General features: G+C 42.2%; 1 protein-coding gene across 4 annotated transcripts; it reads left to right on the top strand.

The window, feature by feature from the left end:
- On the top strand, nt 1-27,995 carry VEGFA (vascular endothelial growth factor A). Of its 4 annotated transcripts, none has more exons than XM_087935622.1 (9): nt 1-141; nt 938-1,094; nt 7,195-7,246; nt 13,676-13,872; nt 15,711-15,787; nt 17,067-17,099; nt 20,048-20,101; nt 21,232-21,363; nt 23,750-27,995. In XM_087935622.1, the coding sequence occupies exons 2-9, from the start codon at nt 1,029-1,031 to the stop codon at nt 23,769-23,771; spliced, it is 633 nt and encodes a 210-aa protein (XP_087791748.1). In that variant the 5' UTR covers nt 1-141; nt 938-1,028; the 3' UTR covers nt 23,772-27,995. The 4 variants fall into 4 exon arrangements, with proteins under 4 accessions (XP_087791748.1, XP_026551344.1, XP_026551345.1 ...); XM_026695559.2 differs by having other exon boundaries at nt 20,048-20,119; XM_026695560.2 differs by lacking the exon at nt 20,048-20,101.
- Nucleotides 27,996-27,998: the final 3 nt, after the last annotated feature.

Raw genomic sequence — 27,998 nt, 5'->3', positions numbered from 1 at the left:
GAGAACGAGAGACAGCGCTACCCGGAGCAGGCTGCGCTTCTGCTACTACTCCGCCTAACATTCGGGAGAGAGAGAGAGGCAGAGCGAGCGAGAGGAGCGAGATCGGAGGCGTTCATTGACATAAAAGTGAAGACGCTCTCGGTATATATATATATATAAAAGGAAGCGAGATCGGGCAGGGAAACGAGATCCAGAGTTCTTCCTTCTCTTCCTTCCGACTTCCTTACGCTCTAAGGATCTGCGATTCATTCTTTTATTCGCCCTTTATTTATTCCCCTTCCCTCGATCTGCTGAGAAATTTCTTCGCTTAAAAGAACTTGGATTTTTGCCCTCTTTGGTGGGGGAAAAAAAGTGGGGTTTGGTTTTTTTTGGAAGAATTTTCCCCGGTTTTTTTTTTTATAAAAGCAAGAAGAAGGGGCCCGAATCGAACCGGGCTGAATGAAGAGTTCTTCCTAAACAGCTTGCTGTTCAAACAAACCCAAACCACCCAACTTCAGCTGGGAAGCAGCGAGTCATAGCAGCTGTAAGATCCGAGACCTTGGAAAGGGGGAAAAAAAATGCACTGAAAGTTTTGGAAAACTTTTCTTCTTCGTCTCGCTTGCTTGCTTTCTTTCTTTTTTGTCTTTTCTCCCCCCCGCCGGTGCTTGTCTTGGTGGTGAGAGCGAGCGCGCTCGCGCGTGGTGGTGCCTTGCCACCGAGGGCTGGAGTGTGCGTGGAAGAGAGGGGAGAGGGAAATCGGCTACTATTCGCCGTGCTGCCCGGGGCGGGGGGGGATTGTTCTGGAGAAGCGGAACCGGCGGATCGGAACCTTTGCTGAGCCGAAGACCTTGAGCGAGCGCGCAAGCAAACCGAGGGCAAACTGCGTCTCTGGGGCCTCGGGAGAGGCGAGCTTATGGACTGGTGAAACCAGAGTCTAAATTCTCCCCCCCTCCCCCAGCTCAACTCCTCAGCTTGATCAGAGCGACCGCCGAGCAAAGAAGGACTTAAGACAACCCGACCGAGCCGATCCACCCCTCGCTCCTGGAACCATGAACTTTCTGCTCACTTGGATCCATTGCGGGTTGGCGGCGCTGCTTTATTTCCACAACGCCAAGGTAAAAAAAAAAGAAAGAAAGAAAAAAGGGGGCGGGCGGGCGGATCTGGGGCGGCGGGGAAGCCTTCCTCCTCCTCCTCCTCTTCTTCCTCCTTCTCGTGGCCTGTTCGCCGCATGTTACGCTGAACGTGCGTGACGAGCGCGAGGGGATCGCGGGGCCCAAAGGGAGCCCACACGCGTCGGAGGAGAGCGGGTCCGCGAGGCGCCAGACAGACCCCCCACCCCACCCCCAGCCGGGTTGTCCCGCGCTCAGCCCGCGTGTGCTTGGTTGACCTTGTGAGGGGGCAACGCGGTTATCTCGGCTCGGAGTCGGCGCTCTTCGGGACTGCCGACAAAAGACCGGCCACCGACCCCCACCCCACTTTTTTTTTTTTTTTTTTTTTTGAGCCGAAGGCGAGCGAGCAAAGCCGATACGTTATGGCGTTTTAAGCTGTGACTGCAACCGCCCGCGTGGGGCCTGCTGGAAAAAGGGAGAAGTAGATTAGAAGCTGTTGCCCACCCCGGCAGGTCTTGCTTCCTTCTTGCACGTTGCCTTAGCTTAGCCCATTCCGAGCAGGTTTCCTTTCTCTTCCTGCTTGGGTAGTTTGGAAACCTGGGGTGGTTTTTTTTTTTTTTGAAGGACGCCCTACGGAGGAGGCACGTCTCTGCATCGTCATTGATCGGAGCATATAGGCTGACTTCTTGTAGCAGCGGCGGTGGCAGCCAGCTGCGCGCACGCTGCTCTCTCTGCCTCCCTCCCTCCTCCCCCCTTCTCCTGACATTGCAAAAGCGGTGTTTTTGGCTTGTTTGCTTTAGTTAGTTAGGCAGGTTTACTGACCGGAGTTCAAAATTCCTGCCTTGCAAAAGCAAACAGAGATCAAAGACCGCCAAATGAATTCTGTGGCTCTTCCAGATTGATTTTCAGACGGGAACGACCCTGCTGAGTTTCCATAAATAAGAGTTCTTTCTCTATACCGTTTCCCCCGCTTCTAAACCCCTCTCATCTTTATTCGTTTCCTTATTATAAAGGCCATTACCCGAAGACCCCACTAGCAGGAGCTTTTGACTTGCTCCTTAAAGGAATTAAATAAGCTGGAGGGTTGGTAGCGTTTGCTTGGGTTTAGCTCCTGTTTGAAAGAAAGGGGATGCAGGTTATTGGTGGTTTTTAGGAGAGAGAAGTGAAGTCTTAAAAAAACCCCACTTCAAATGCAGGCATGCTGTCCTTTGCCACTTTTCAGAAATCTTGGACCAAAAGGCCTGTCATCTCTAGCCAATAAATCACCTGGTGGCGTCGTGTTAAACAAGAGTGTAGAAATAGTTATAACTTCCTTTTTTCAGTCACAGATGTAAGATATCTGCCATTTCAGATCAGTCTAGTTCCATGTCACAAGCTATTCAGAAAGTCCAGCTTTCATGCAAGTGACAGCAGCACATTCATCTGTTCAGGACAGGAGATGTTCTTTGAGGGGAAAACCTGTGAATAGGTTAGTCTGAGATGGCCATGCTTGCTTTTTTAAAAATGATCCTCGGGTTATACAGTTTTGCCAAGCCTGGTTTTACAGATTCTGTCATCCTAAACCAGGGGTCTCCAAACTTGGCAACTTTTAAGACTTGTGGACTTCGACTCCCAGAATTCTCCAGCCAGCATAGCATAGCTGGCTGGAGAATTCTGGGAGTTGAAATCCACAAGTCTTAAAGTTGCCAAGTTTGGGCACCCCTGTCCTAAACGATCTGCCCAGTGATAAATTTCATCCAGTTTGTCTGGATGCCACTAGATTGAGAAAACTGATTTATGCATGAACGACTGTGAAGACAAGTAATAAATAGAATATATATTAAAAAGGTACACAGAGGGAGAATATGTAGAATGATGGGAAAAAGAGATGACTTCCCCTCCCCCAATTGATGGTCCTCAACTCTTAGGACCCCACAAATCACTCAGGTAAATTGTTAGGTGCCATAGTCTTATATATTACCAACCCAAATCAGATGCAGTATATGAAGTAGGAATCTCTGGGGAGCAGACAATAAATGCATTTACATTTTTTGACCCCAGAAACAGCTTAACATATATTGGAAACGTGGAAGGTAAAAACTATTGGTGAGAAGAGAATTAAGTTATTCTATGCAGTATGGCACTTTAAGGGAGTGTGGAAGACAAGTGTAATCCTTTGCTGAAAGTGAAATAGCATTTATAATATAAGTTATTAGGAACTATTAATCTTTATTAATATATAATATAAACTGATTTCATAGCTTTAATGCTCTCTTATTAATTATTATGTAATGCTATTAGGAACTGATCGTTTTATTTAGTTTACTGCTTAATTGGATGACTGTTCATTGCCTAGAGTTGCTTTTGGTGAAATGGGCAGCTATATAAATTTGATAAATAAATAAAATATCTAGCTTTGACTTGTTGAATAAAGCCATAGTTAACTTGTTTTATATACTATGTGAAGTTCTAACCCATGGTCGACACACTGTAATGGTTGGATTCAAAAAAGCAATCAGCCAAAGCCAAACAAACCACAGTATAGCTTAGTTGTATAGCTTAGTAAGTTGTGAGCGCATAAGTCAGGTGAAGGAAATGCAGGGCATTGGTTTCCTCTTACAGCTCAACTGTTGGCTGTAATAATGGTGCAGCCCCCCTCCCCCCCAGTGATTAATCACTTTTGAAAGTGTTACCCTTGGAGTGAAGCATGAGTTAATGGTGACAAGACCCATGGATGAAAAGACTGAAGTCCAAACCAAAATCTGCCTGGCTTTCGTTTCGCTATATTGATAATACTTAGGGCCCTTTTATTATTATCTGATGTAATTGGTGGTGATGCTAAGTTTGTTGCAGTGAGCAAGTCCTGGGGCTCCTTCTCAAGACATCTTTCTGGTCTGAGCAAAGATCAAACAGTAAGGGTGGAAACAAGAGCGTGTGACTGGACTGCTAATGATCTCACAGCCATCAGCCTTTTGCTCAGGCCACATTGGGGCTCCTACTTGCCATCCAGCTGCTGTTTCTAAGGGAAGGCAGTGGGACTTCCTCCTTTTAACTGCGTAGCCAAAGGTGGAAAACTCTCCAAGTAATATCCCTTCCCAATACAAAGTGGGTGTTGGAGCCCTCTTTGGTGTATCCTAGTCATTTCCTGAACTCATTTTCCCTCTTCTTTGTGCCATGTCAGAAATGCCTCCCTTATTGGGCCACTGCACTTTCTTTCTCCTTTGAGTGCCTAGCAGGGGGAGGAGGAGGGGAACGGCAGCATTTTAGGCAGAAAATACCAGAGGAGGGCTCCCCCCCCCCCCCGCACCTAAGATGGCATGGTTTTTTAACTCTAGTCCCAGGGGCCCTCCCAAAGTGGCTGGATTGTTTGCTCCAGTCCAAAATAGTTACAAAGCTCTTTTAATGAGGCTGTGAGATTAGGAGAAGGAGAAAGCTAGAGAAAGAATGGTTTTGATGTGAAAGAATAGGAAGTGTGTGTGTGTGTGTGTGTGTGTGTAGAAGCAATTTATTGAGTTAACCTTTTCCTTGCTTCATATAGGAATGAGTAAGATATAAGAGTAGAATTGCCAGCTGCCTGTCAATGTGCTGTTGCTCAAGCCTTAAAGGAGATATTTCCTCTATTGTCTGTGTTGAAAAATCTAACACAAGACAATTAAGTACCTTAATGGGGAAACAATGAGTAAAACCTCCAGCCAGGGAAGAAAGAATGGGACAGGCATTGTGACCTTCAAAAGGGCACTTGTCCCTTGAGAAAAAAAAAAGTTTGTCCTTCCTTTGATGGGAACGGAGAACATTTACACCCTTCATCTAAAGCCCTGAAACTTGGGTCAACGGAGCCTGTCAGCATTGGCCAGAGAGAATGTAATTCATCAGCATAGGAGCAGAGAAGAACCTTCAGATTTCTCAAATGCATTCAAGGTGACTCTGCTGTATAAATAGCTCCTAGATTCAAAGGCAAATGGCACGAGCAATGGTGTGAATAGATTGTACATGATGGTTAATGGGGTTCCTTTTCCTTGTCTGGCTGGTGAATACGTTGCTTCCAGTTTCTGCTAATCAGGAAATAGTAGTCTAGCCTTGATAGGAAGTTCGAAAGAGGGAAAAAAAAAAAGCAGATGGACACAGACCATACCAAGTCCCTATTTGCTATCTGGAATCCCTTCTAGCGATTTTTCAGGTCTCTTTCCTAAATGATTTTCACTCCCCCCACCCTTTCCCGGCTTTGAGAGAGAGAAGGAGAAAGCTGTTTTGGAGAAGGTGAAGCAGCAGCAAGGGACAACATTAGGCCAGAAGGGAAGAACAGTTTCTAGCTGATACTGCAGGACCCAAGCAGGCCTTTGAAGAATGAAAGCCAGGGGTGTCTCCTTCCCCAGAGCCCTGACCAAGTTATGGCAGGGCTGCATGCTTGGCTGCTCAGTCAGGGCACTCGTGGGCAGCTTGTTTTGCCACAGTCCCATCCTGCAGATGGAGGAGGAATCCCAGGACAGCCTGCCACAGCCTGCTGGCTCAAAAAGAGTACGTGCTCAACGCGATGCTAGAGAAATGGGCGGACACCTGCCTGACAAGGAGCTGTGGCAACTTGCCACCTCACCAGAGAGCTGCCCGTCTGAAGCGTCTTGAGAAGCAACGGAGGCTGTGCTTAGAACTGATTGTGGCAGCTTGCTGGCCCATGAAGGCCTTGGTGTTTAAGCTTCGACTTCCCCCACCTTGTTTGTAAAAGTTGCTCTGACCTTCACCTAGAGATAGAAAAATCTTGTTCAGCTTAAAAAGGAACATTGTCACCTGTGTGTGCTGCCTGGCACCCTTCTTTGAAGATCCAAGTGATTCTATCTGTTGGGCCACCCCATAGATCAATCCTCCGCAGCTCCTAGAGTTCCTAGTCATTGGCCACATGGGGCTGGGAGTTCTTGGAATTGTAGTCCCAAGTCAGGTAGGGGGTATCAGTTTAGAAGGATAACCTATGTAAGTGCCACAATTAGAGCGCAGCATTGCATTCTTAGCCTCTGTTATCTTTTGCTGACAGCCTAGTGAACCAGTTGGATTGCTCTTGAAATTCACTGGCTGATTCTGACTCCATAATTTGCGAATCAGGAGGTTCTTCCTCTCTGCTAAAACTGGGCTAATGACCTTGGCTAAGTACCCCAGAGATCTGAAACACTGACATTCAGATTCCTTGTCATGCCATTTTTAGAAGGTCACCAATATTGTTTTCTCTTTTGCCAGTCACCTCCCCTGTTCAGGTTTGCATTGTAGATTTTGATCTTGATTATGATAATAAATGCCTTAAAGCCTAGAAAAACGAGAGTGCTGTCTGAGAAAACTTTTTGAATTCTTTTTGTCCCACATACCGAAAGCAAACATATAGCTGAATTGGTTCTTACTGAATAGAGATCTTGCTTTCTCACATTTGTACCTCAGAGGATCTTCCTTGTCTAGAGTATGATAATAGTTTAAATCTACTTTTCTTACATACTTAGAAAATGACAACTCAGTGTTTTGCTAATGTATTTACTTGTATTTACCCAATGTCTGTATATTTCTTAGCTCCCTTTCAGGCCCTGAAAGTTATGTGATATCTTTCTATAGTATCTTCCCCTATAATATAGTTTCATTAGCACTGAATCATAAAAGCAACTTAAATGTAGCTAAAAAGCAATTTCAAAAGTGAAGGACTATTTAACCTTTTAGACAACAGGTAAGCCACAATTTGCCAACTTGGCACTTTCTAGGTGTATGGAATCGAAGTGGGAATGCTGGCATGGTATGCAACACTTTTAAAAGCAGATGGACATGGAATCTGGCCATGTACAGTACATTTTGTAGGCCACCACTACAGAAACAGAAGCAAAAAGTATTCATTAGTACAAAAAGTATTCCATGTTTCCAACAAATGTTTTGGTTCACAATTCAGATGCATTTCCTTTCTGGATTTTCTGCAGAGAAATGGGTGTTAGAACATAATTGGCATGTGCCATTTTTGGTTTTCTTTTGCATTCTGCAAAGTGCAACAGATTCTGATCTTTATTACTGAAAACCAGCAAAGTGTCAAGATCGAAAAAGGGCTTCAGGGTTTGTAGGGTGAGGGCACCGGATTTGTGTTCTGATTAGTTCTCTGTTGGTTTTGCAGGTGTTGCAGGCTGCTCCTGCCCAAGAGGATGGAGAGAAGCAACCAGATGAAGGTAAGTGCCCCCTCCCTCCTTCACTCCCTCCCTCCCTCTCCCTTTCTCTTCTTTGATGAGTATATAATAAGGGTACCTTCAAGGAGCTGAATGTGTTGATGGTTTGAGGAGGAGGAGGAGAACTGGCATCAGTCCATTAGCTGGGCTGTTGGGCAGGGAATATTCACATTGCTAACATTTGAAAAATGAATATATGTGAGGGTGTGGGATGAAGGTGGTGTTGGACTGTAATTCTGTGGACAGAAAGAATGGAAGTAACATCACTAACGAGTGAAGTAGGATAAAGATTTCCAGCATGACTACACTGAAAACGTTTAAATGAAGACAATGGGGGATTCTTAGTTGCTAGGTTTGACATCTTGGGTTTCAAGATTTCCCAGGATTTTTTTTTAATCAAGCAGCTGCAGTTATGCACAACAGTATTTTGCTTTAAAGGAGAAATGAGATAACACCATGTTTTTATTAAACTTCAAAGAACAATCTTATCAACCCAGATGTGTTAGAGTACAGCTGCAGATCACACAGACTTTGAATGGCAGGAGTTCAACCTACATGGAGAATATCCAGCAAAAGAAGGTTGTCAGGGAGAATATATTGGACTGCAATGTTGGCATTTTAGTCTGTTTTGAGGCTTACTTAAAACTAAGATCAGGCATCTCAGCAATTCTGGGAATAATAGTTGGAGGAAGTTACCATGATTTTTAAAGGGAAATCACCTTGAAAATTTCCTGTCTCTCATCTTTTTGCTGACAGACCTTTGACCTATGTTGTTTTGGTCAGACACAAAATAAAGTTATCCAACTATCAGTATTTAAGTTTGCAAGGAGCACAGCATTGTCCAACTGAATGGATAATTTTCCAGAAACAAATGAGAAGTTTGATCCATCTTTTTAAAGACCACAGTGCTACATGCCTACATGCCCTACTCTAAGGAATAGTAATTTTTTCTGCATCAGTATGCACAGCATTCGCTGTTGGCGTGTTTAGAAGAATCACCTGCACCTTAAGGCTGAGTCTGGGAGCATTTTTGCAAATAGGCCATTATAACCAACTGCATTTGGTCTCTTGTTGGACATTGTATTTGAAAACGTCAGAAATGAAATAGAATGGAAGCTCCATTGTGCTTCTAAAATTTTAGACCAGTCATCTCCAGCCTGGCTCCTGGATCTGCATCTGTGGAAATGTTTGCTCACACTGGATGGGGATTATGGCAGTTGTAGTTAGGAAGCTATCAGGTTGTTATAAAAAGTTCTGTTATATCTGGAGCCAGAATACTCTGGCAGTGTGGGTCTAAATGCATTTGTCTTTTAGTCGTTTGCTTTTTAGATTTGGGTCTTGCAAGAGAATTCTCATAAATTCCCCAGCAAAAACATAATTTGTGACAATATTCAGTAACCTTCAAACCTTTGTACTTTGCAAAATATGTGGCAGGAAGGAAGGAAAGGAGAAGATGTAGAAATCAGACATACTACAAGTAAAGAAATTGAGAGGGATTCAGAGAATAATGGCAGTTTCTAAACTACTGGTAAGAGGTTCACAGTGCAGGGAGCACTGGTTTGAAGCTTTAGGCACTAGACGTTCACCTAACTTGGAGATTTGTAGTAAACAACTGGCTTTCCACAGTGTAGAAAGAAAGTCTGCTGTGGAATCCCTTTAGTTGGGGGCATTCAGGGAGTGGCACTTGCTGCTGTTCTTAGAGTTAGACAGCAGCAGGGGGCAGCCTTTTCTCTTATCAAGGTTAGTTTCAATTGCAATCAAGTTTTTGGCCTGGTGAACTCTGGAAGAGTGTTGTCAGACTCTTAAGGGAGCGTAACTTTGTAAGAGCACACCCTTATATTGTAATCTAATGGCTGTTCTGGTTTTAACTTTTTTTTTTTACCCTGAAAATGAATACATGGTTGTTCCTTTTTCTGTGTATGTGAGAAAACAACTGCATGGCAGGTTGATATTTAAAGCTGCTTGGGCTCTTTGTCTCGAGCTGCAAATGCATGAGTGACATTCAAGCACTGGCTTGTATTTTGTGGTGCTACTCTGTCAAAAAGGAGTTATTTGGATTTCTTTGAGCTCAGAGACCGATAGGAACTCTGCAGAATGCTGTATTTCAGAAAAGGCCAGCAAGGGTTTTGCAGGTTATAGTAATTACATTTTTCCTTCTGCTTAAAGGTTAGACGTTATATCACCTAGTCAACCGGTAGCCAGATAAAACCAGGCTTTCTTAACTAAGTCCTGATCTGATTGACATAATCGAATATCAAGAGATGTGATTAGCAAGCCACTGCAAAACAGTTGCTGCAGTAACTTTGCACAACTAGATAATAAAGATCTGGGGTTTCTACAGGGCCATAGAGCAGCTTATTGGGGGTGAAGCTTTAAAGATTCAAATGATCAATTTGGACTATTTAAGACTTCACATTATTATATGTTAAACTGGAAATGAGGAGGCCAGCAGCCAAGTAATTGCCTCTTTCTGCTTGTGTATCAGTGACTAGTCTCTTTTAAATAGAGACTGACAAATATCTCTTAATTTCCTTTGCTTTTGCATTTGTATATTAAAAGTTAGAGTAGCTAGAGTACTCACATCTCTATTATTTTGCACCATTTTTCTTGTTTGAATATCATTCATATGAAAGGGTGGAAAACAACAAAACAATTTCTTACCTTTTTTTGCTGATGTGGCTGCATTGAATCTGCTTTTGTAGGAGTCTTTTGCTAACGGATTGGCAGGTTAATTTAGGAATGTTACTTCCATATGAAAAAGCAATAGCACTTAGACTTTATAGTGCTTTACAGCCCTCTCTAAGCGGTTTACAGAGTCAGCATATTGCCCCCCAACAATCTGGGTCCTCATTTTACCCACCCCTGAAGGATGGAAGGCTGAGTCAACCTTGAGCCTGTTGCGATTCGAACTGCCAAATTGCAGTCAGCAGAAGTAGCCTGCACGTACTGCACTCCAACCACTGTGCCACTGCCGCTCATAGAAGAATAATGCTTTTTTCTAGAATTACTATCTTAATGAGTGTGCCAGCAATGGAGTTTAGTATTCTAGGTATATTCTAGGGGGCCTTCTAGATTTGATATCACTGAGCTACTAACCTAAATTTCATGTAATTCATGAAACTATATAGGAAGTAAGCAAAGAATTCAGAAATGAGGAAGTACCTTTATTCACTTTTCATATCATTTTGATAATAATCAGTTTTTGGAAATTGATAATTCCCCCACTGTCCTTCTCCCTTTCTCCCATATTTATACATTTGAAAGGGATAAAGCAAAAATAAAAACTCTGTAGAAGGTGCTATATGTCTGCCAGCTATATGTGGGCATAGGATGCATCTCTTTGGATGATCCACAGGTTATATACTACTATGCTTTTTTTAAAAAAACAACCCAAACCATTTAGGACAGCCATTTTGTTACTTTTAGAGAGATTTTAGAGTCACCTGATGGTAAGATAGGCAGCATATAAATTTAATAAATATTTGTGGTGAAGTTAAAGGGTGAATTAGCTGCTCAGGCAAAGACAGTAGGTACCCTATGACTTTCATACTTATTCCTATTTGGGATACCTCCCCTGCAGTGTATGTGGGGCATGGGATTCCATTACAGGAAATCTTTGACTTAACAACAGTTCATTTAGTGACTATTCAAAGTTACAGCGGCACTGAAAAAGGTGACTTATGACTGTTTTTCACACTTACAACCTTTGCACCACCACCCTGATCAAAATTCAGATGCTTGGCAACTGGTTCATATTTATGGCCGTTGCTGTGTCCCAAGGCCACTGGTTGTGACCTGACAAGCAAAGTCAATGGGGAAGCCAGTTTCACTTAACAACCACTTAACAAGCAATGATTCACTTAACAACTGAGGCAAGAAAGGTTGTAAAACAGGGCAAAATTTACTTAACAAATGTCTTCCTTAACAAGAGGAATGTGGTCGTAAGTACCTGTACGTGGAAAAACTTGTTGAATTTGTTTCACGGCACAAGGGGCAAGTTGTTTGAGACGCTCGAGTCCTTGTCTCTGTCTATTAGCTTTCTTCTGAATGCAGATGCATGAGGAGGTAGCTAATAATGTTTTCAACTCAGTGTTATTATAACAAAGTTTCTTGCGCTCTTAATGCTTAGAAAGGAGTGAATAATCAGCAAGGCGTTACATGTCTGGCTATGTGCCGACAAGTTTTCCAGACACTAAATTGTTTAATTCTCTGGTTTATAGATAGCTGCATTTTAAGGTTAAGGTCAACCTGAAGGGGAAGAAGGAACAATTGGCCCACACTAATTGCAGGAGACCTGAGAGGCTGATACTAGATTTTGGGCTTGGACATAAGGTTGCTGTGGAAGGAAGTGCTGCTTTTGAGCTGGAGACCGCCCGTCACTACACGCTTTTTCTCTCTGAGCAACTGTTTAAACAGGCACTTAGGCTGTGCAGCCAGTAGAAACCCCAGGCAGGGTCCTTCTCAGATGGTGGCCCTCTCAGCCCCACATGACCAAGAATTAACTTTCTGCAATTATCAAGAGCCCTGAGCTCACAACTGCAGCACTCTTGATTCTCTCTTTCTCTCCTCCCTCTCCTTACCCCCAGCACGTGCCTGCGCTTCAGCGGAGCAACCTTTATGCTGGTTTGTCACAGGTTCAGGACTGTTCAAAACGCTTACCGGTTTCTGTTTTTTCCATGATGCAAGCAATTTGTGCTTGTTATCACACTGGGTTATCAACGCAGACACTGCAGGCCTTGGAAGGTGGGGAAAAAAAAGCACTTAGGTCAAACAGTATCTCCTGCTTCTGCAAGGACTCCCATTAGCTGCTTCTAATGTGCCTGTTGGAGGAACAGGCACGAGCCCATGTTTTGCTTAAAAGATCTCATATTCTGTTGGGAAGATAGATTTTGTACTCTTGCATTGAGCCATGCATCTCGTATCTCCTCTCCTCTGTTTTGCAATGAACCATTAGCTTTTTTAGCCTGGTCATGGTAGAATTGTGTGTTTTGTGTGTATGTATAAATTTGTTAGGGCTGGAGACCTTGCATTCTTTTTTTCTCCCTATGTTGCATTAAAAAAAAATTGGAGTGGCATGAATTCCAATTTCATGCGCCTTTTCCTGTATATTTGGATCAGACTTTCTCAACCCTAACTGTAGTCCAGATGCTTTGGATATGACAGCTAGAATTTCTAGCCATTAGCCATGCTGGCTGGTAACTGATGAAGGCTGAGCTAAATATTGATGACTGAGCTGGGATAAAATACATAATTTCCCAGGTAGAACCTCCCCTGCTTCATTGAAGAAGGTAATCTAAAAACCTTTCAAACATTAAAACTTAATGGTAAATATCATAATGGGGGCAGATCCGGATTAAAAATTGGGCACACTGAAGTTCTTTTGAATGTTAGTTTCAATTGGATTGTAGCCTCAATCCAGTCCAGAATTACTGCATATCAAATTTTACAGCAATTGAAGCAAATGATGAGGCCCTTTGGGTAAATACGAAATTATGAAAATGTTTGGCCAGACAACCAGAGTGCACAGCACAGAATGGTGGCAACGCTTTTGGAGGGAATGAGGTGATTGTTTGCTCCTTGTTGTTTAGAAACATAAATGAGGGGCATTTCTGTGGAGTAAAACTAAAATTAAAACATTTTGGAAGGGGTCAGCAAATGTTATGGCATGGGTTTACGGAAGGGAGGGGACCTTCCCTTCCATTAAGTTCCTTGATTTTTGTGCTGAAAACTACGTGAGTGATGCACTAGAGTTAAGAATGAGTTTCTACTTCTCCAGCTACTTTCCATGTAGTCTTGGCAGTAGCATAAGACTAGAAGTTAAAGGAAGAAGCATATTTTCCAACTACATGGCACTGTGTGATGAGTCCTGGAAAATGTGATATTCCCACTGCAGAAAATTATCTGAGGAAATTGAATCTGGTCCTGCTCAACAACTGTGCTTTTGAGAGAAGCTTTTAGGCTAACATCAAATAGTTATTTTATATGTGAAGGGACACTGGGTTGGAGCCTCTGGGTTTCTGAAATGACCAGGTTCCCTTTCGATTCATTTCAAGGTAAAGCTTCTCTAACAAGCTGCCACCATGCCTTGAGACTTATGAATCACTTTTATTTCCATCTTGCAAATGCATTCTGTTTCTAGCTGGTTAAAATTCAGACAACACAGATGCTAAACTTGTCAGTGATTCATCATATCTTGCTCATCCACAATCTCTATAGTCTGCCTTCTTAGGCCTTAAGTACATTTTAAGTAGGCTAATGCATTTACTGAGAGACTGTATTTTGTTAAGACTGTTAGATAAGAATCCAGTAGAAGGGGCAGTGATTCTTGTGCCTTAAGTCTGTCTACACTATATTGTAATGTTAATGTTGGACTTCATAGAATAAGTGTAACTAATCCCTACTTTTCCTTTCTCCCTCCCCTTTGTTTCCTAGTTATCCCATTTATGACGGTCTTTGAGCGGAGTGCCTGCAGGCCCATTGAGACCATGGTAGATATTTACCAGGAGTATCCTGATGAGGTGGAATACATGTTCAAACCATCCTGTGTGCTCCTGATGAAATGTGGAGGATTCTGTAATGACGAAGCGCTAGAATGTGTGCCCACAGAGGTGTACAATGTCAGCATGGAGGTGAGACTATGGTTTAACAGTCAAGGTGACTTAGCAGTGAGGACGAGTCTTTTGACCTGCAGTTGTTCTTGTTTTCTTTAATAAATTCCACTATGGATAGTTTCTATAGTTTTGGGAAGGATCAACTGGTGGTCTGGGACCATACACAGTTCCTAATATAACCACTTGCATCTGCTGGATATGGAAAGAATAGAGAAAGATGAATCATAGACTTATAGGACTGGAAGGGACATCAGAGGTCTTCTAGTCTAACTCTAGTTGAGCTTGAGGGCAAGAGCCTTATATCATCTCAACTACATAGTTGTCCAGTCTAGTTTTGAAAACTTCCAGTGATAGAGCATCCACAGCACCAGAAGGCAATTGTTCTAACTGTCAGGAAATTTCTCCTTATTTCTAGGTTGCATCTCTCTTTAACAGGCTTACACCCATTACTTCCTGCCCTTAGAGAATAAATCAATCCCCTCTTGTTTGTGACACCCCCTTGAATACGAAATACAGTTATCATGTCGTGCCCCCATCCTTCTTTTCAATAGGCTAGACAAACCTAGCTTTTACCTATTTTTAATGTGACCAGAGCAATCTGACTAGGTCAGGTTGTCCCTGGGCAATATGAGTAGGTCAGAAGTGCTTCTGAGATTACAAAAAGTGCAGCCAACACTTAAAAACAAAAACACCCCCTGCAACAAAACAACGGAAAAGAAATTGCCCTGGTGTTCTTTGTTATTTCAAGAACTATAAATATGGCTGTGACTGCTGTGATGCTCTCATATGTTCTCCAAAGGGAAGACTAGTAAAGTTAGGTGATGTGCTTTGTACACATTCTTTTGAACCTGAGTATAATTCCCCCTGAAAATTCAGAGGCTGGTATTTGACTGTACTACTACACACGTAGGAACGCACAGAGAGGAGACCTATAGATCACATACCCGTGTAATAACAACCTACATTTCAGGTTTCAGGTTCCTGTGTTTGTTACACTTTCCAAACGCTTTAGAAGATTTTGGTACTTAGCCTAATGAATGAAATAGCCATGTTACTTGCCCTAGATCTGTTATTCTTTATATGCCTTGCTTAATTCTCTTTGAATAATATCCAGATTTTAGAATCTGTATATCAAAGGATCTGTGTGAGGTAGCCAAGACCACTTGGGTAAGGCAATCTGTTTTGGAGAGCAGGGCAAAAAATTCTTTTAACTTTTAACTTTGTGGATATGAGCCCATTTATGAAGTAGTCCTTGTTGAGTGACTGCCTCATTTAGTGATTGTTTTCGGGTATTATAGGGATGAAAAAGTGACTTTATAATCAATCCAGCTTGCAGGTTTGTAAAGCAAAGGAAAACTGAAGTAAGATCATAAATATAGTCATGGTTTAATCTAATGACTGATTTGCTAAACCCAATTGTGATTGCTAAATGAAGACTAAATTGTACTTTTTTGGCATGGCCGTTCATATCAGGAATTTAGCATTGCTTATTGCTTTTGAGCATGTTCCTATACATTCCTTCTCAAAACTGCGTCCCATGAGTTTAGAGCAGTGTTTCTCACACTTTAAAGATGTATGGATTTAAACTCCCAGCATGGCTGGGGAATTTTGGTAGTTGAAACCCACATATCCTAAAGTTGCCAGGTTTAAGAAATACTGGCTTAGAGGGGTAAAAAGGGGATAGGATGGTGGCTTAAGGAAGCTAGCTAATGTAGCCTTCATTTTGCTCCCTTGGTTTAAGCATTCATTTTGCTTGCTGGTTTTGTGAGATGGCTGTTGAACATTACCCATTTGTAAATGTGACTCACTGTTCATCTTTTTTCTTTTTCCTTTCTGCCCACATTTTTTCCTTCTAGATCATGAAACTCAGACACTTTCAGAGCCAGCATATACAACTGATGAGCTTCCAGCAGCACAGTAAATGTCAATGCAGGTAAGGACAGAGAGTTTTTCTGATTGAATTTGGAGAAGAATTATGCCATTGTGTACCAATTGTACCCAGCTGCCCACCTGTATCCATCTTCCATCCAAAATCTTGTGGTGTAGGTCTTGCTTTGTATTGGGAAGAGTTTTTCCTTGCTAGCCAACTGACTTGGTGATTTCATCCATCTTGATTGACAGATGATGTAAGTCCACTGTCCAGCAACAGGAGGGCTTTATCTTGTCATCTTAAGAAACCTCAGTTGCATCAACATTGCTTCAGCAGGGGAAGCATTCCTTAAGGGGCTGCATCTAGGTCACAAAATGAATGTGTTTGTGTGTGTGTGCTTACATGCTTTCAATCTCTGTCATGGAAATTTCACTGGCCGCTTGGTACATTCTTTGGGTAGGTGCAATTGAGAACCAGCAACTGGTTGAGAAACATTGTATTGCTATTATACTCCAACTGAGTAAACAGGTGGTTGTGCCTATGTTCCTATGTGCTCTGAACCCTTAACCCCCAATCTTTGTTATACAAGTTTATATGATCATGAAAACATAATTAAAGTCAAGACAGCCACTTTGGTGTAGTGGCTAAAGTGTGGGGCTAGAATCCCAGAGAACCACAAGTTATAATCCTCCTTAGATGTGAAAGTGAGTTCAGTGACTTTGAGCAGTCACCTCTTTAGCCCAACTCACTGTACGGGTTTATTGTAGAAAAAACAGAAGGAAGAAATATTGTATATTTTGCCTTGAGTTGTACAAAATAACAGTGGGATATAAATCTAATAGTAAATAGATCCATATAAGGCAGAGCTCTGATGTCAATGCAACTTATATTCATTTTCATGTCAATATGTACAAAAGTCTCCCTTCAGATTTTGCTGTTAGTCAGTGTTGGGCAAAGGGAAATAGAGCTGGGGATATTGAGGGCAAGGACAAAAGGTATGACTTTTTAATGCATATATTTGGGCATAACATCTGAACAATGTTTTAATTTGGTCAGAAAGAAATGTGCTTCTTTTTCTGCCCCTGGCTATTATAATTAAGGCCAACCTTCACCAACCTGATGGTCCTATGGCATTTTAAGCTTGTGCTGCCATTATCCCCAGATAACATTGCTAGTTGACATGGATTAATGGAATTGGTACATTTGGAAGACTGAGATGGGCAGTGCTGGAAAGAGCATCCTTTATTATGTTTGCTGCTGAAAGTGGGGCGATCCAAGGATGGGATCTTTGCATTTATTGCTAGTTCTCTTCTAATCCTGCTCTTCTTTTCTTCAATTATAGACAAAAGAAACCAATGAGAATTAAACAAGAAAAGTAAGTGACCTAGATTATATCCCTCTCCTAAATTGGTGTTGGTGATCTCCCTCCTTTCTTTCCCAGATCACTACAAATAAGAACTGGTTGTTGCTGATTCTTTTTAAAAAGAAATAATCTAAAGAATTATACCTTGAATCCATTCCTCTTAGCTACAGTCACACATGTAGCTTTGACAGCTGTGGTTCCCTTATGCCTTGAAGCCATTTTGAAACTGTTTACTTATAAAAAATATGTCAGGAACAGCATGGAATTAACTCAAAAGCTTTTATCCCTTTTCAAAAGGATTCTTGCTGAAACTTTCCTTACACATTCATTTGGAGACCATTGCTCTCCTCTCTCTTTGCTGCTTTGATAAAAACTTGCTGATGTTTACAGCAACTTTCATAAACGTCTAACATTAAGGCTGTGCATGCGGGCTATGCTGTCTCACTTAGAAGAAGAGAGTTTGCCCTTTCATGAACCAAAAGCCACGTACGCCCAATCAAAGGTTGGGTAGTGTTCTGATGTGAATTAACTTGGCATATCAATCATGAAAGGTGGAATAAAAGAGAGTTATGTTCATTTTTTTGCCAGCACTCCCCAGCACGGTGCCTTCTATAGTGCTTTTGGAATATTTATCCCAGGCTATTGGTGTTGCAGTCTGGGACCAATGAGATAGTAGTTCAAAGCATCTGGAAATACTGCATTGTGGTGACTGTAGACGAGTTTTGTTATGGGAATGGAAGTAGCTGATCTTGTAATGTGACACTGACATCTACCTTGAGATTTGTGTAGTATTATTGAACGATAAAATAGACTTCTCTATACATTATCCAGCCGAATCAACTGTGGATATACTTTTTCAATTTCTAGCTTACAAATAAATGCATGCGTGCACTGTGAGGGGATATTAAGATGGTTCATGGTCTGCAATTTGGCTTGGAAGCTGGGGGAGAAAGAGAGAGAGAAAGAGAATGGGGCTTGGGGAGGATATTTTTAGTTAGTTGTGCTGTTCTCATACATGTCCGAGCTTAATGGAATTCTCATGAATTCACATTGTGGAGACATCAGTGGATTACCCAGGGAAATACTGCTAGCTTGGCTTACTCTTCTGGTGCACATGTTATTCAGCTGAATGGCAGAGTGACTCAGAGATGTAAGAGTGTTGTGACTGAGTGAGCACTGTGGCCATAGTCTTCCCTCTGGGACTATAGTTTTCCACTCCTTCAGGTGGCTTACTTTGCTTTGCAAATCTCCAGATCAGTATCGGGTTCCCTCTAGTTTGGGTTAAGCTGAAATTCCTCTTATGCTTGATGTCTTTTTTTCATGGTGTGCCTTTGGATGAGTGTGGCATTAATGGATGTAAAACTTTGTGAAAGTTTACTGAAGTAAACATACTTTCTCTGCCCTGCTAGTGTGTTCTTGTGGTTACTATGCTTGTGGTTAGGAGAGAAAAACTGATGCCAACCAAGAGATTTTAACAAGATCCAGGGCACATCCTGTCCATTAACCTCAGGGACTTCCTCCTTTATTGCAGCATCTCCTTCTTCCACAGTTTAAATAAACTGTTTCTAGGAAGAAAAGGAGTATTTTTGCATTAGGTATTGTCCCAAGATTATTGCATTTTTTCCACATGCATTTCTCCCAGAGTTTACTGCTGGAGCAGTAGGAACCTACTCAGTTTCACCTGATTTTCTCCTTGGCTGGGATTGCTGCTCAAAATATGATCAAAAGTACATAGGAAGACCTTAACATGTGTGGGTAGGAATTTGCTTCACAGAAGGCCCCAAGGATTTCCCAGGCAGAGCTGAGAAAATCACTTGAAAACCTACCAGAGACTCTGGCGTATAGTGTAGACAATATTAAATCAGATGAACTGGTATACTGTGCAGTAGAGTTGGTTTCTTAGGATCACCATTTTTAATAAAAGGGTGGAAAACCAAACCTGTACATTACTTTCTCTAGCAATTGCAGCAGGGAAGGGGGCTCAAATTCTCTGCTAAAATATATATATTGTGTCATCTTCCGAGGAATGATAGTTAGATTAGCCTCATTGCCTTACCTAACAGTGTAGAGGTTTTCTTTTAAATCTCTAGTACCAGCAAGGGCTTCAGAGCAGGAGAGAACAGAGTTCATTTGCCTGTATGTAATAGCTCATAGAGATCACTTATTAGTGATAACTCCTATAGTAATGGGTTCAGACAGGCCATAATTACCTTATGTTCCAAGTAAGACCAGAGCAATTGAGGTTGAACTGCATATTAATAGTTTACCTCCTTTTTTCATAGAATGCAGAATTACCTCCCCATCTTACATTGTTACCTGCCTGTAGGTGAACAGCCTAATGATGCCTTCTGATGGTTCCAGTGGGAATACTCAGAAATAATTTGCTGAGGGTAAAGCTTGTACATGTCAAAATGAAAACCATAAAACAAGCCGGTGCAAACGGAGCCTGTTTGCACATTGTTAAGTGTTGCTCACCTTTCTTCCTTACTGAGGCTGGAGAGCCCATTCTATCTGGGGACCAGTGAAGTGACTTTTTGGGCCCATATTGGAGCCAAAATAAGACATTTCAATTTTGGGGGGAAGAAGCCAGAGGTGTAGGTTGGGTCATATATGAAGTGAAACATGAGATATGCCTATCTGTAACTGGAGCGAAGTTGAGAGTCTTTTCAGATTTCAACTTTATCGATAGAGTTGTGTGAAGTGTAGAAACACATTTATTTAAAAGATTTATATGGCCACTCATCTTAAAAACAACAACTCACAGCACGAAAACAGAAATGCCTCAACTCCAAGGACTTCCACAGTATAGGTGCTTATACTTTAGTTAAATGCCTATGGTAGCTTCTCCCTCTTTTTCCTCTTTCCTTCCCTCTGTGCACTTTCCCTCCCTCCCTCCCTCCCTCCTTCTCTCCTTCTCTCCCTCCCCCCCCTCTCTCTTGCTTGTTTTGTTTTTCTTCCAGAAAATCAAAGCGAGGAAAGGGGAAGGGTCAAAAAAGAAAGCGCAAGAGAGCCCGGTATAAACCACAGAATTTGTACGTTTTTGCATCATGTGCTTTTAGACTCTGCCTTTTACCCATTTCTTTCTATTCACCCCTAAAATCAAAACCCCTGCTTGCATTACATCTAATTAAACAATCAAAGGAGCAAACAATTTTCACTCGCATCTCCAAATCACTTGTTCTTGTGGTGGCACTATAAGTTTGGGGACATTGGGGAGCACATAGAAGCTGTGATCTGTTTGTTTTTTTCTTGCTTGGGATTATTCTGGTCTTTGAAAGACACAGTGACCTAAAAGGATAGGCAAATTTCTCACATTTTCACTCTTACTTTCCCCCTAAAACGCTCTTACATGATTTCCCCCAACCCACTTCCTTAAATTTCCTCTTGGCGGTCACTTACAAACCTGTTGGTGTGACAGCAAGAGCTTCATACTTGTCTTTCATGCATGTTTGCCTGTGTGTGTGTGTGTGTGTGTATGGAGACTGATGGCAACTACTAACCATTACCAGAGGCAGCTAAAGGATTCTGGGAAAATTTGGGGAGTGCTCTCTCTTTCTCTCTGCTGGAATTGGGTGCCCTTTCTCTTTCTGTGCCTTTTCTACATCTCAATTCACCAAATCCTGCATTTCCAGTCATTCTTAGGTGGCGGGGTGATGCGGGCGAGGGATTTCAAGAGCTGCTGTTTGGATTCAATCTGTATGGAAAAAGACACAACTTGAATGGGAGCAGTTGGGTTCCAAAGTCTGTTTTCTCTCTCTCTCTTTTTTAAAAGAAAGACGGGGGTTTCTCTGTAGAAAGAGTTGCCCTTGAGTAGTAGTAATATTTTGTTGCTATTGGCTCAGAGACCTCAGTTAACAATAAGGAGGCTCTCCTTTCCACTGCAAATTGGACTCATGCAGGATTTGTGGATTAGGCCATTGCAGAGAGCCCATTTCTGCCTTTTAAAAAGCTACTGCAAGTAAGTGTTGGAATGCCTTTGGGAGTGTCCACCTCTCCTCCCAGCAGTGCTCTAGGCATGCAGTGTTGGGAGTGGTGGGCAAGGGGTGGGGGCAAGGGTTGCTTCAATGTGTAGGGTGTTGCATGTGTAAATTTCTTCCCGCTAAAGCACTGTAGCTTAGACCTCTTTCCTTTTGCCTTTTTGCAGTCACTGTGAACCTTGCTCAGAAAGGAGAAAGCACTTGTACAAACAAGATCCCTTGACCTGTAAATGTTCCTGCAAATTCACAGACTCACGTTGCAAGTCGAAGCAGCTTGAGTTAAACGAGCGCACTTGCAGGTTTGTGTCCTGAAGAATGAAAAACAGAAAATAAACCCCACATATACAGCTCTCTCAGACGTATTCATTCACACATCTAGAGAGAGATAAAGGAGTGAGCTTTTGCTGGCTTTTGGTGTAATCTGCCTAAACTTTAAAACTTCCCTTGTTCTGGCAGAGTTGAACTGTATTGTCTGCCTGTAGGGTGATCAGTGATGTGTTTCAAAAAAATTTCCTACCGGTTCGGAGTTTGCTTCCGAGCTTGCATGCGCAATGCTCAAACTCCGCCATCTGGACCAAAGCTGGTGAGCTGTGCAGGCACGCCTATCACGCGCGCACGCCAAACGTGTGAATCGTGTGTGCGCAAGGCTCAGAGATGGTCCTTCCCTGGTGAGCTACGCTGTTTTTTTAGCTCAGCTGAGGTGCGGAAATCCACTCATGCGAATCAGCTGAGCTAATAAACAGCCAGATATAGGAGAGGTGAGAAGTAAGAACAGGGGTGGGTGGGTGGGGCCAGTCAAAATGTTCCCTACTGGTTCTCTGAACCTTTCAAAATTTTCCCTACCGGTCTGCCAGGACCGGTCAGAACTTGCTGAATGCCACCTCTGAGGGTGATGATAAATAATCTAGAATACATCTCTTAGGGAACAAGGTGGCTCCTTCCACATTGCTAGCACTCAGGAGAAGTCCTCAAAGACTTTTATGCAAGTCCTTGTTTAATGCAACCGGCTGTTTAATGAGATTGCCAGTTCTCTTTTTTTTTGGCGGGGGTGGGGGTGGGCGCTCAAAAGCAAAGATCTTGTCCCAATCCATCTTTTTAAGCTCTAAATCTACCTGGGACTGAGTCATAAATCCAGACATGCATTCTTTCCTGCACTTCTCTTTTACTCTAGAATGGGCTGTCTGCAACCCATGGCTCCAGAGCCGCATTCGGCTCTTTGGGCTCTCTGCTGTGGCTCCCTGTTGGGTGATCCCACCACTGGCTGGTGCCACCCCTTGCCCTCTCCTCCCAGTCACTCCTTGCCTGGCTTGAGAAGGTAAGGGTGATGACGGGGGCTGGAGAAGTGGCCAGGGCTGATTCTCCGATGCCTCACTCTTGCTGGAGCTTCTTCCGGCTGTTATTGGTGCTGGGTGTGCCTCGGTTGCTTGGGGAGATGCGCAACCTGCTCTCTGCCCCCTTTCTGCTCTCTGCCCCGAGATGCTGGCCCAACCTGGCCTTGCTAACACAAGGGCTGGTGGGTTGGGAATGGGATCCAGGAGGAGGGGACGATGGAAAGGGGGACGGGCCTGCATTGCTCAGACGTGGCTTTAAAACTTTTGCTGCCCAGAGGATGCTTTTCAGTGAAAGCCAGCGGTGGCACCGCTCTGCTGGAAGAGTAAAGAAGCTCAGAACAGTGAGAAAAGGGGGCTGGCCCCACCAAATCCTGCACGCCCACCTCTCTCTCTCTGTCTGTCTCTCTCTCTGTCTCTCTCTCTCGACTTGAGACGTGGCTGAGTGTGTAGGGAAAAGATGTGAAGGTCTGTAATCTGAGTGTGGATGCCTAGTGCCGCAGCAAGAAGAGAGCCAGGTCTTCTTGAGTTACAGTTCACCGTGCAGAAGTAGCCCCTGGAGAGAAACCAGACAGTTGTCTGACCTTGACCTTTATAGTTCCCCCTCAAATTAACCCATGAGAAGTTTGAAATAAACCTCGAAGTAAGTGCCATGCTATTCCCAGAGGAAGAAAGGTGGGGAAAATGGCTAATTAAAAAATTGTCCCTGTGTTAGGACCAAGGCCAGCATACAGGTTGTCCTTGAGTAGTGCCAAAGGATAGGTTGGATTGTTTTGGCTTTGGCAGCTGCTTGGCTACTTCAAATGAACTCTTCACTGCAGGGAGGAAATCTGGACCTCAAAGGGCACAGTTGATTCTTCATTTCCTGGCTTCTGCACAGCTGCTATGGTTGCTGCTGTGTTTAGGCACTAATCTCTGCCTCTGCAAGCAGTGGAATTAAGCTCTTTTCTCCCCTTTTTGCTTGCACAGGGCACCCTGGCTTGCTTTGGCTGCACCTCTTTCAAAACATAGCAGAGGAGGTTAGTGTGGCAGAACAGGGTAGATTGTTTCTGTACAGGTATGAGTGAGAGGCATGGCAGGATGTAAAAATCAACTTTGGAGATGAAGTAGTATTCTTTACAGTACTCTTCTCTGCGGGGAGAAAACTAGAGGAAATGCAGTGCTTTTTTCTTTTTCTTTAAGAGCAAGTCCTTTCCTGTTGGCCCCTGTATAGGATTTTGATTTATTCTGTGGCAAAACACTTCTGCTAATCTTTTAACCCAGGAGGCTCCTTCTCACCTGTTAATGCCATGTTAATGCTGGGGAATCCTGCATATCGCGACATAACCTCTCATCCCTTCTCTCTTCTTCTTCACAGATGTGACAAACCAAGGCGGTGAGCAGCAGAGAAGAAAGGGAGTGCGGGCGCAGCCTTGATTCTGGAGCCTGACATCTCACCTGGTCAGAAACAGAAAACAAACACTAATCCAAATGAACACTAAAAATGAAGGATCAGCAGCGCACAGCACTTTTGAGTATGAACGATGGACTCTGGAAGGAACATTCCCTGAGGATCTGCGCAGGATTCACCTATTGGTTTTGAACTAGTTTTACAAAAAAAACTTTCCTTCTCATGCTGCTAAGATATAGAGCCAGGGAGAGTGGAGTGGTATATGCTTGGGACTCCCAAAACACATGAAGTATATGTATATGTATATATATGTATATATATATATACTGAATTTCTAAAACATTGCTAACATTATTGGTGTCTTCACTGGATATACTCAACTGCTGTGGACACAAGTGGGCTATTTGGGACATAGAAAGAAACTACGACTGGACTCCAGTCAATACTGCTCAATATATTCTTCATACTCTTCCTGACCCTCTAAAGCCTGCTGGTCTCACTTCCTGTCCCCACTCTCCTGCCCCACTCCCGTGTGGTGAAACATTTGTACGAGAAGAGATGGCAGGGGATTCCCAAAATGGCACCTTGGAATACTGTGGGTCAAAAGGTCAAGGAAATAACTTTTAAATGCTGGAACTGATCATTCAATCAAATTCCCTTCCCCTTCTTTCTCGAAAAATCTCTTCTGAGTCTGGCTTACTATCTGTTAGCTTCACTGGGTTGTTGGTGTATATTTTTGTATTGACTTGCTGCAGGAACATTTTGCCACAGATAATGTGTTTTGGCCTTAATGATGGGAAATGGCTGACGTTTGGACAGCTCAAGGAGGCATCCCTGGAATCCTGCCATCCCTGTTGGCTACTTAAATAATGGATGTCATATCGGCAGAAGGAGATGGAGGAAAGAAGGGGAACTAACAGAGAGCCGGGCAGTTGAACCAGCACTGTCAACCATCATGCACAGAGCTGCCACTGAAGATACTTCTGGAACTTTTCTGGAAAGGGATATTAATTTAAGTATATATGCGCAATAGACAGGATGTGTGAGTGTGTGTGAGTGAGGGGGTTACATACATACAACTGTATAGGTTTTTTTTTTTGTGCCTAATAAGTTTTAAATTGGCTTGTTACATTTTGGGCCTTTGAGGGTAAAGCTGGTGAGAGCTTATACTTTAGCATTGTAAATTTGTTACTCTCAGTCTTGTCCTATGAATATATTAAGACATATTGTTCTTTGCTGGACTTGTAGAACTTATTACCACCACAAAAAAATTAGCATAGAGTCTCCCCATTATCAATAATGTCTGATAATTCGGCCCAACCATCCAGATATGACTTGCATGAAAAGTCAGTGGGACAGTACACTGAATTCCAGAGTTACTCTGCGCCCAGTGTTGGCAGAAGAACTTTTGAATTAAAGAGGGACCTTGTGTGGCATTCTAAAAGAACCTTGACTTCCCTAATTAAGAATATTCTACAGTTAAGTTACAGAGAATATGGAGGATGAAAGGAGCCATGTGATTTTGGGGTGGTTCTAAATGTGTTGTTCAGTTATTCACTGCATGAGCTGAAATAATATTAAACAACACTGCTAATAGAGCAGATTTGAGAAGGGAGACAAAGCCACCATGCTTCCCTCTAATCCTTAAAGCCGTACCCATTTCCAAATTAGGCAATTCACCTTGATATTTACTTTTACTTTTCAAGTGCCCACTGTAGTCATTACAAAATGTGATTGTTTTATCCAGTTTCCCCATTGACCTATACAGACCAGCCATGTAAGCTTTTGGTTAGCCTCCCTCAATCCAAGCTCTTCCACAGCTGTTAAGAGTTCAGAGCCAATATTCTGAATCAGCAAGCAAATAGGCGGAGGAAAGTGGCAGTTGCTGTTGGTTAGTTCCGGAAGGTAGCAGATTGGGGAAGGCTATCTCAAGCTTTTTCTGTTAGTTTCTTGAATGGTTGATTGTTGTATTATTCCTGTAACAGTTTTGGAACTTCATTGAATAGCCTTAAGTGCTTCTATGCAAAAAGATTTAAGTTCTAGTGCGCACAGAGTCTGATCTAAGTCCCAGAATTAATAGCATTCTAACAGGTGTGGATTTTGGTTCATCACCAAAATCTAAGCCAGTGTAAATCTGATGAAAGGGGGAGGAGTGATGGTTTTCTTTTTTGCATATAGGTCCAAAACAACAGAGGTTTTTTTGATAATTGTTTGTAACCAAGCCAGTATATATGTAACTTTCAGAGACAGTAAACAAAGCTCTAGTACCAGGCAATTGGCAAGATTCCATTTAATTCTGGTTTGAAGATGTCCTTTGAACAATGTTACTCAGATTGGCAACTTTAAAATATGTGGACTTTTAACTCCCAGAATTCCTCAGCCATGGGGGTTCTTACAGTTGAACTCATACCTCTTTAAAGTTGTCAGGATTGAGAAACACTGCCTTAGAATATGGAACTTGGACCAGCCAATCTGATTTGTTGAAATTCAGTTTTAGCAATCAGTAATTGTTCTTGGGGAATCAAGCTACAATTCTCAGTGCCTTGCATATAAACACTTGAAACACCAAAGCATCTCCCAAATCACCAGGCATTTAATAGGTATTTGGACAGAAGATGATAAGGCGGATTTTTAATTCTATTTTTTACACTCTATGAATGTCTGAAGCAATTTGACTTGTGCATAGAAGGCATGGCTTCAGCTTGCTTTGCTGGGAAATGCAAAATGATACTGGTTGACACCTCTGGGTACCATTCTCTGTTAAATGTTCTGCAGTCCCAGATCAAATACGTTAGGAGAATTGAGGCTGCTGGACACCACTGAATCTGCAAGGACAGAATTCCCATTTTTCTTACTGCGTGGAACTTTGTATGACTATCCCCAGGCAGCATGCCATCCAGCTATTTTAAGTCCAGATCAGTATTGCTGTCATGGGGAAAGCTATTGCTGTATGGTGTGTATGTGATGCTTCTATAGGTTTCTCATTTCTGTGAAGTTAGTGAATCAACTCTGAAGAGGATGACTGTCTGTATATGTTTGTGGGGGACAGAATCCAAGCAACTCTTTTCCCTACCACGAAGTAGTATGAGATCCTCCATGCCCTTGCCCTTCTCCTTACCTGTTTTCTTTCCCTAAGATCTTTCTCTAGGACATGAAATGGTGCTTGGATCCGGCCATCTGTTTGGCATTGTCAGAACATTTATCAATCCATTGTTGGAAACTGATTGCATAGCTGAGTCTGCAAATGTAGAGCACAGTTCTGTGTACCTGGAAAGTTATGTCTCATTGCCTTCATTGGACTGGTCTGTGTGCCTGCTTCTCAGTCTGTTTTTTTTTTGTTTGTTTTTTTGGTACTATACTTGGTCTGTGTCAGAATCCTGCCAAATGCTTGCTTGTTTACAGAAAAACAAGAAAAACTGGCCTTAAATCAGCCTTTGACGAGTGTGTATTAACCACTATAAAATCCCCCTCTAGCTGATAGAAATATGGTATGCATTCAGTTTGTATGCGTCTGTGTCTGCGTGGGGATGTGTGCACATGTGCACACATGTACAACTGAAATGTATATGTTCATGCTGTGTGCAGTGATGTTCTATATACTTGTCTAATGTCCCTTTAAATTTAGAAATTAAAAAGTAATAATAATTTAAACTAGGTATTTTTCAATATTCTTTGTTTAATATTTAATTTTACTATTTATAAGTTGTACCTTTTTTTTTGTACTGTTTTAACTCTTCTGTTTCAACCAATCTTCCCCAATTGTTGAGAAAGTAAATAGCATGATCAGTTATTTAATTAATATCTTAACACTCATCCCTACACATTCCTTTTAAGCAAAGTTTATGCATCTACATCTATATATATATATATGCATATATATATATATATATGGCTGTACATGTGTATGTGTGTATATATATATATATATATATATATATATGTTTATGTATATGTGTGATTAATTAGACACTACATTTTTTATATATGTAAACTTTTCTTCTGCCCCAGATTATAGAAAATTTTACTATCATTTTATTTATTGGTGCTACTGTTATTATTGGTGTACTGTGGCTAAAAAAAATCACTAGCCACACTGGTTAATCTCAAAATTCCATAAGAAATATTTATTTTTAGACAAAAAAATATCTTTAAAAAAAAACCATCTATGGTTGTTTTGTTTTTCCTTTTTTTGTAATAAAGAATTTAATGCACACTT

Source organism: Pseudonaja textilis, chromosome 1, assembly GCF_049901715.1.
Source record: "Pseudonaja textilis isolate UNSWEBS1 chromosome 1, rPseTex1.2, whole genome shotgun sequence".
NCBI lineage: Eukaryota > Metazoa > Chordata > Lepidosauria > Squamata > Elapidae > Pseudonaja > Pseudonaja textilis.
Note: the sequence above shows the minus strand (reverse complement) of the source record. Positions and strands in the feature narration are given on the sequence as shown.

What these genes read in the sequence shown, in the direction of transcription:
- VEGFA (XM_026695559.2), top strand. Translation starts at nt 1,029, where the DNA reads ATGAACTTTCTGCTCACTTGGATCCATTGCGGGTTGGCGGCGCTGCTT. An exon ending in TGTACAATGTCAGCATGGAG is followed by an intron (nt 13,873 to 15,710) that starts GTGAGACTATGG and finishes TTTTCCTTCTAG; the next exon opens with ATCATGAAACTCAGACACTT. An exon ending in TTAAACGAGCGCACTTGCAG is followed by an intron (nt 21,364 to 23,749) that starts GTTTGTGTCCTG and finishes TCTTCTTCACAG; the next exon opens with ATGTGACAAACCAAGGCGGT.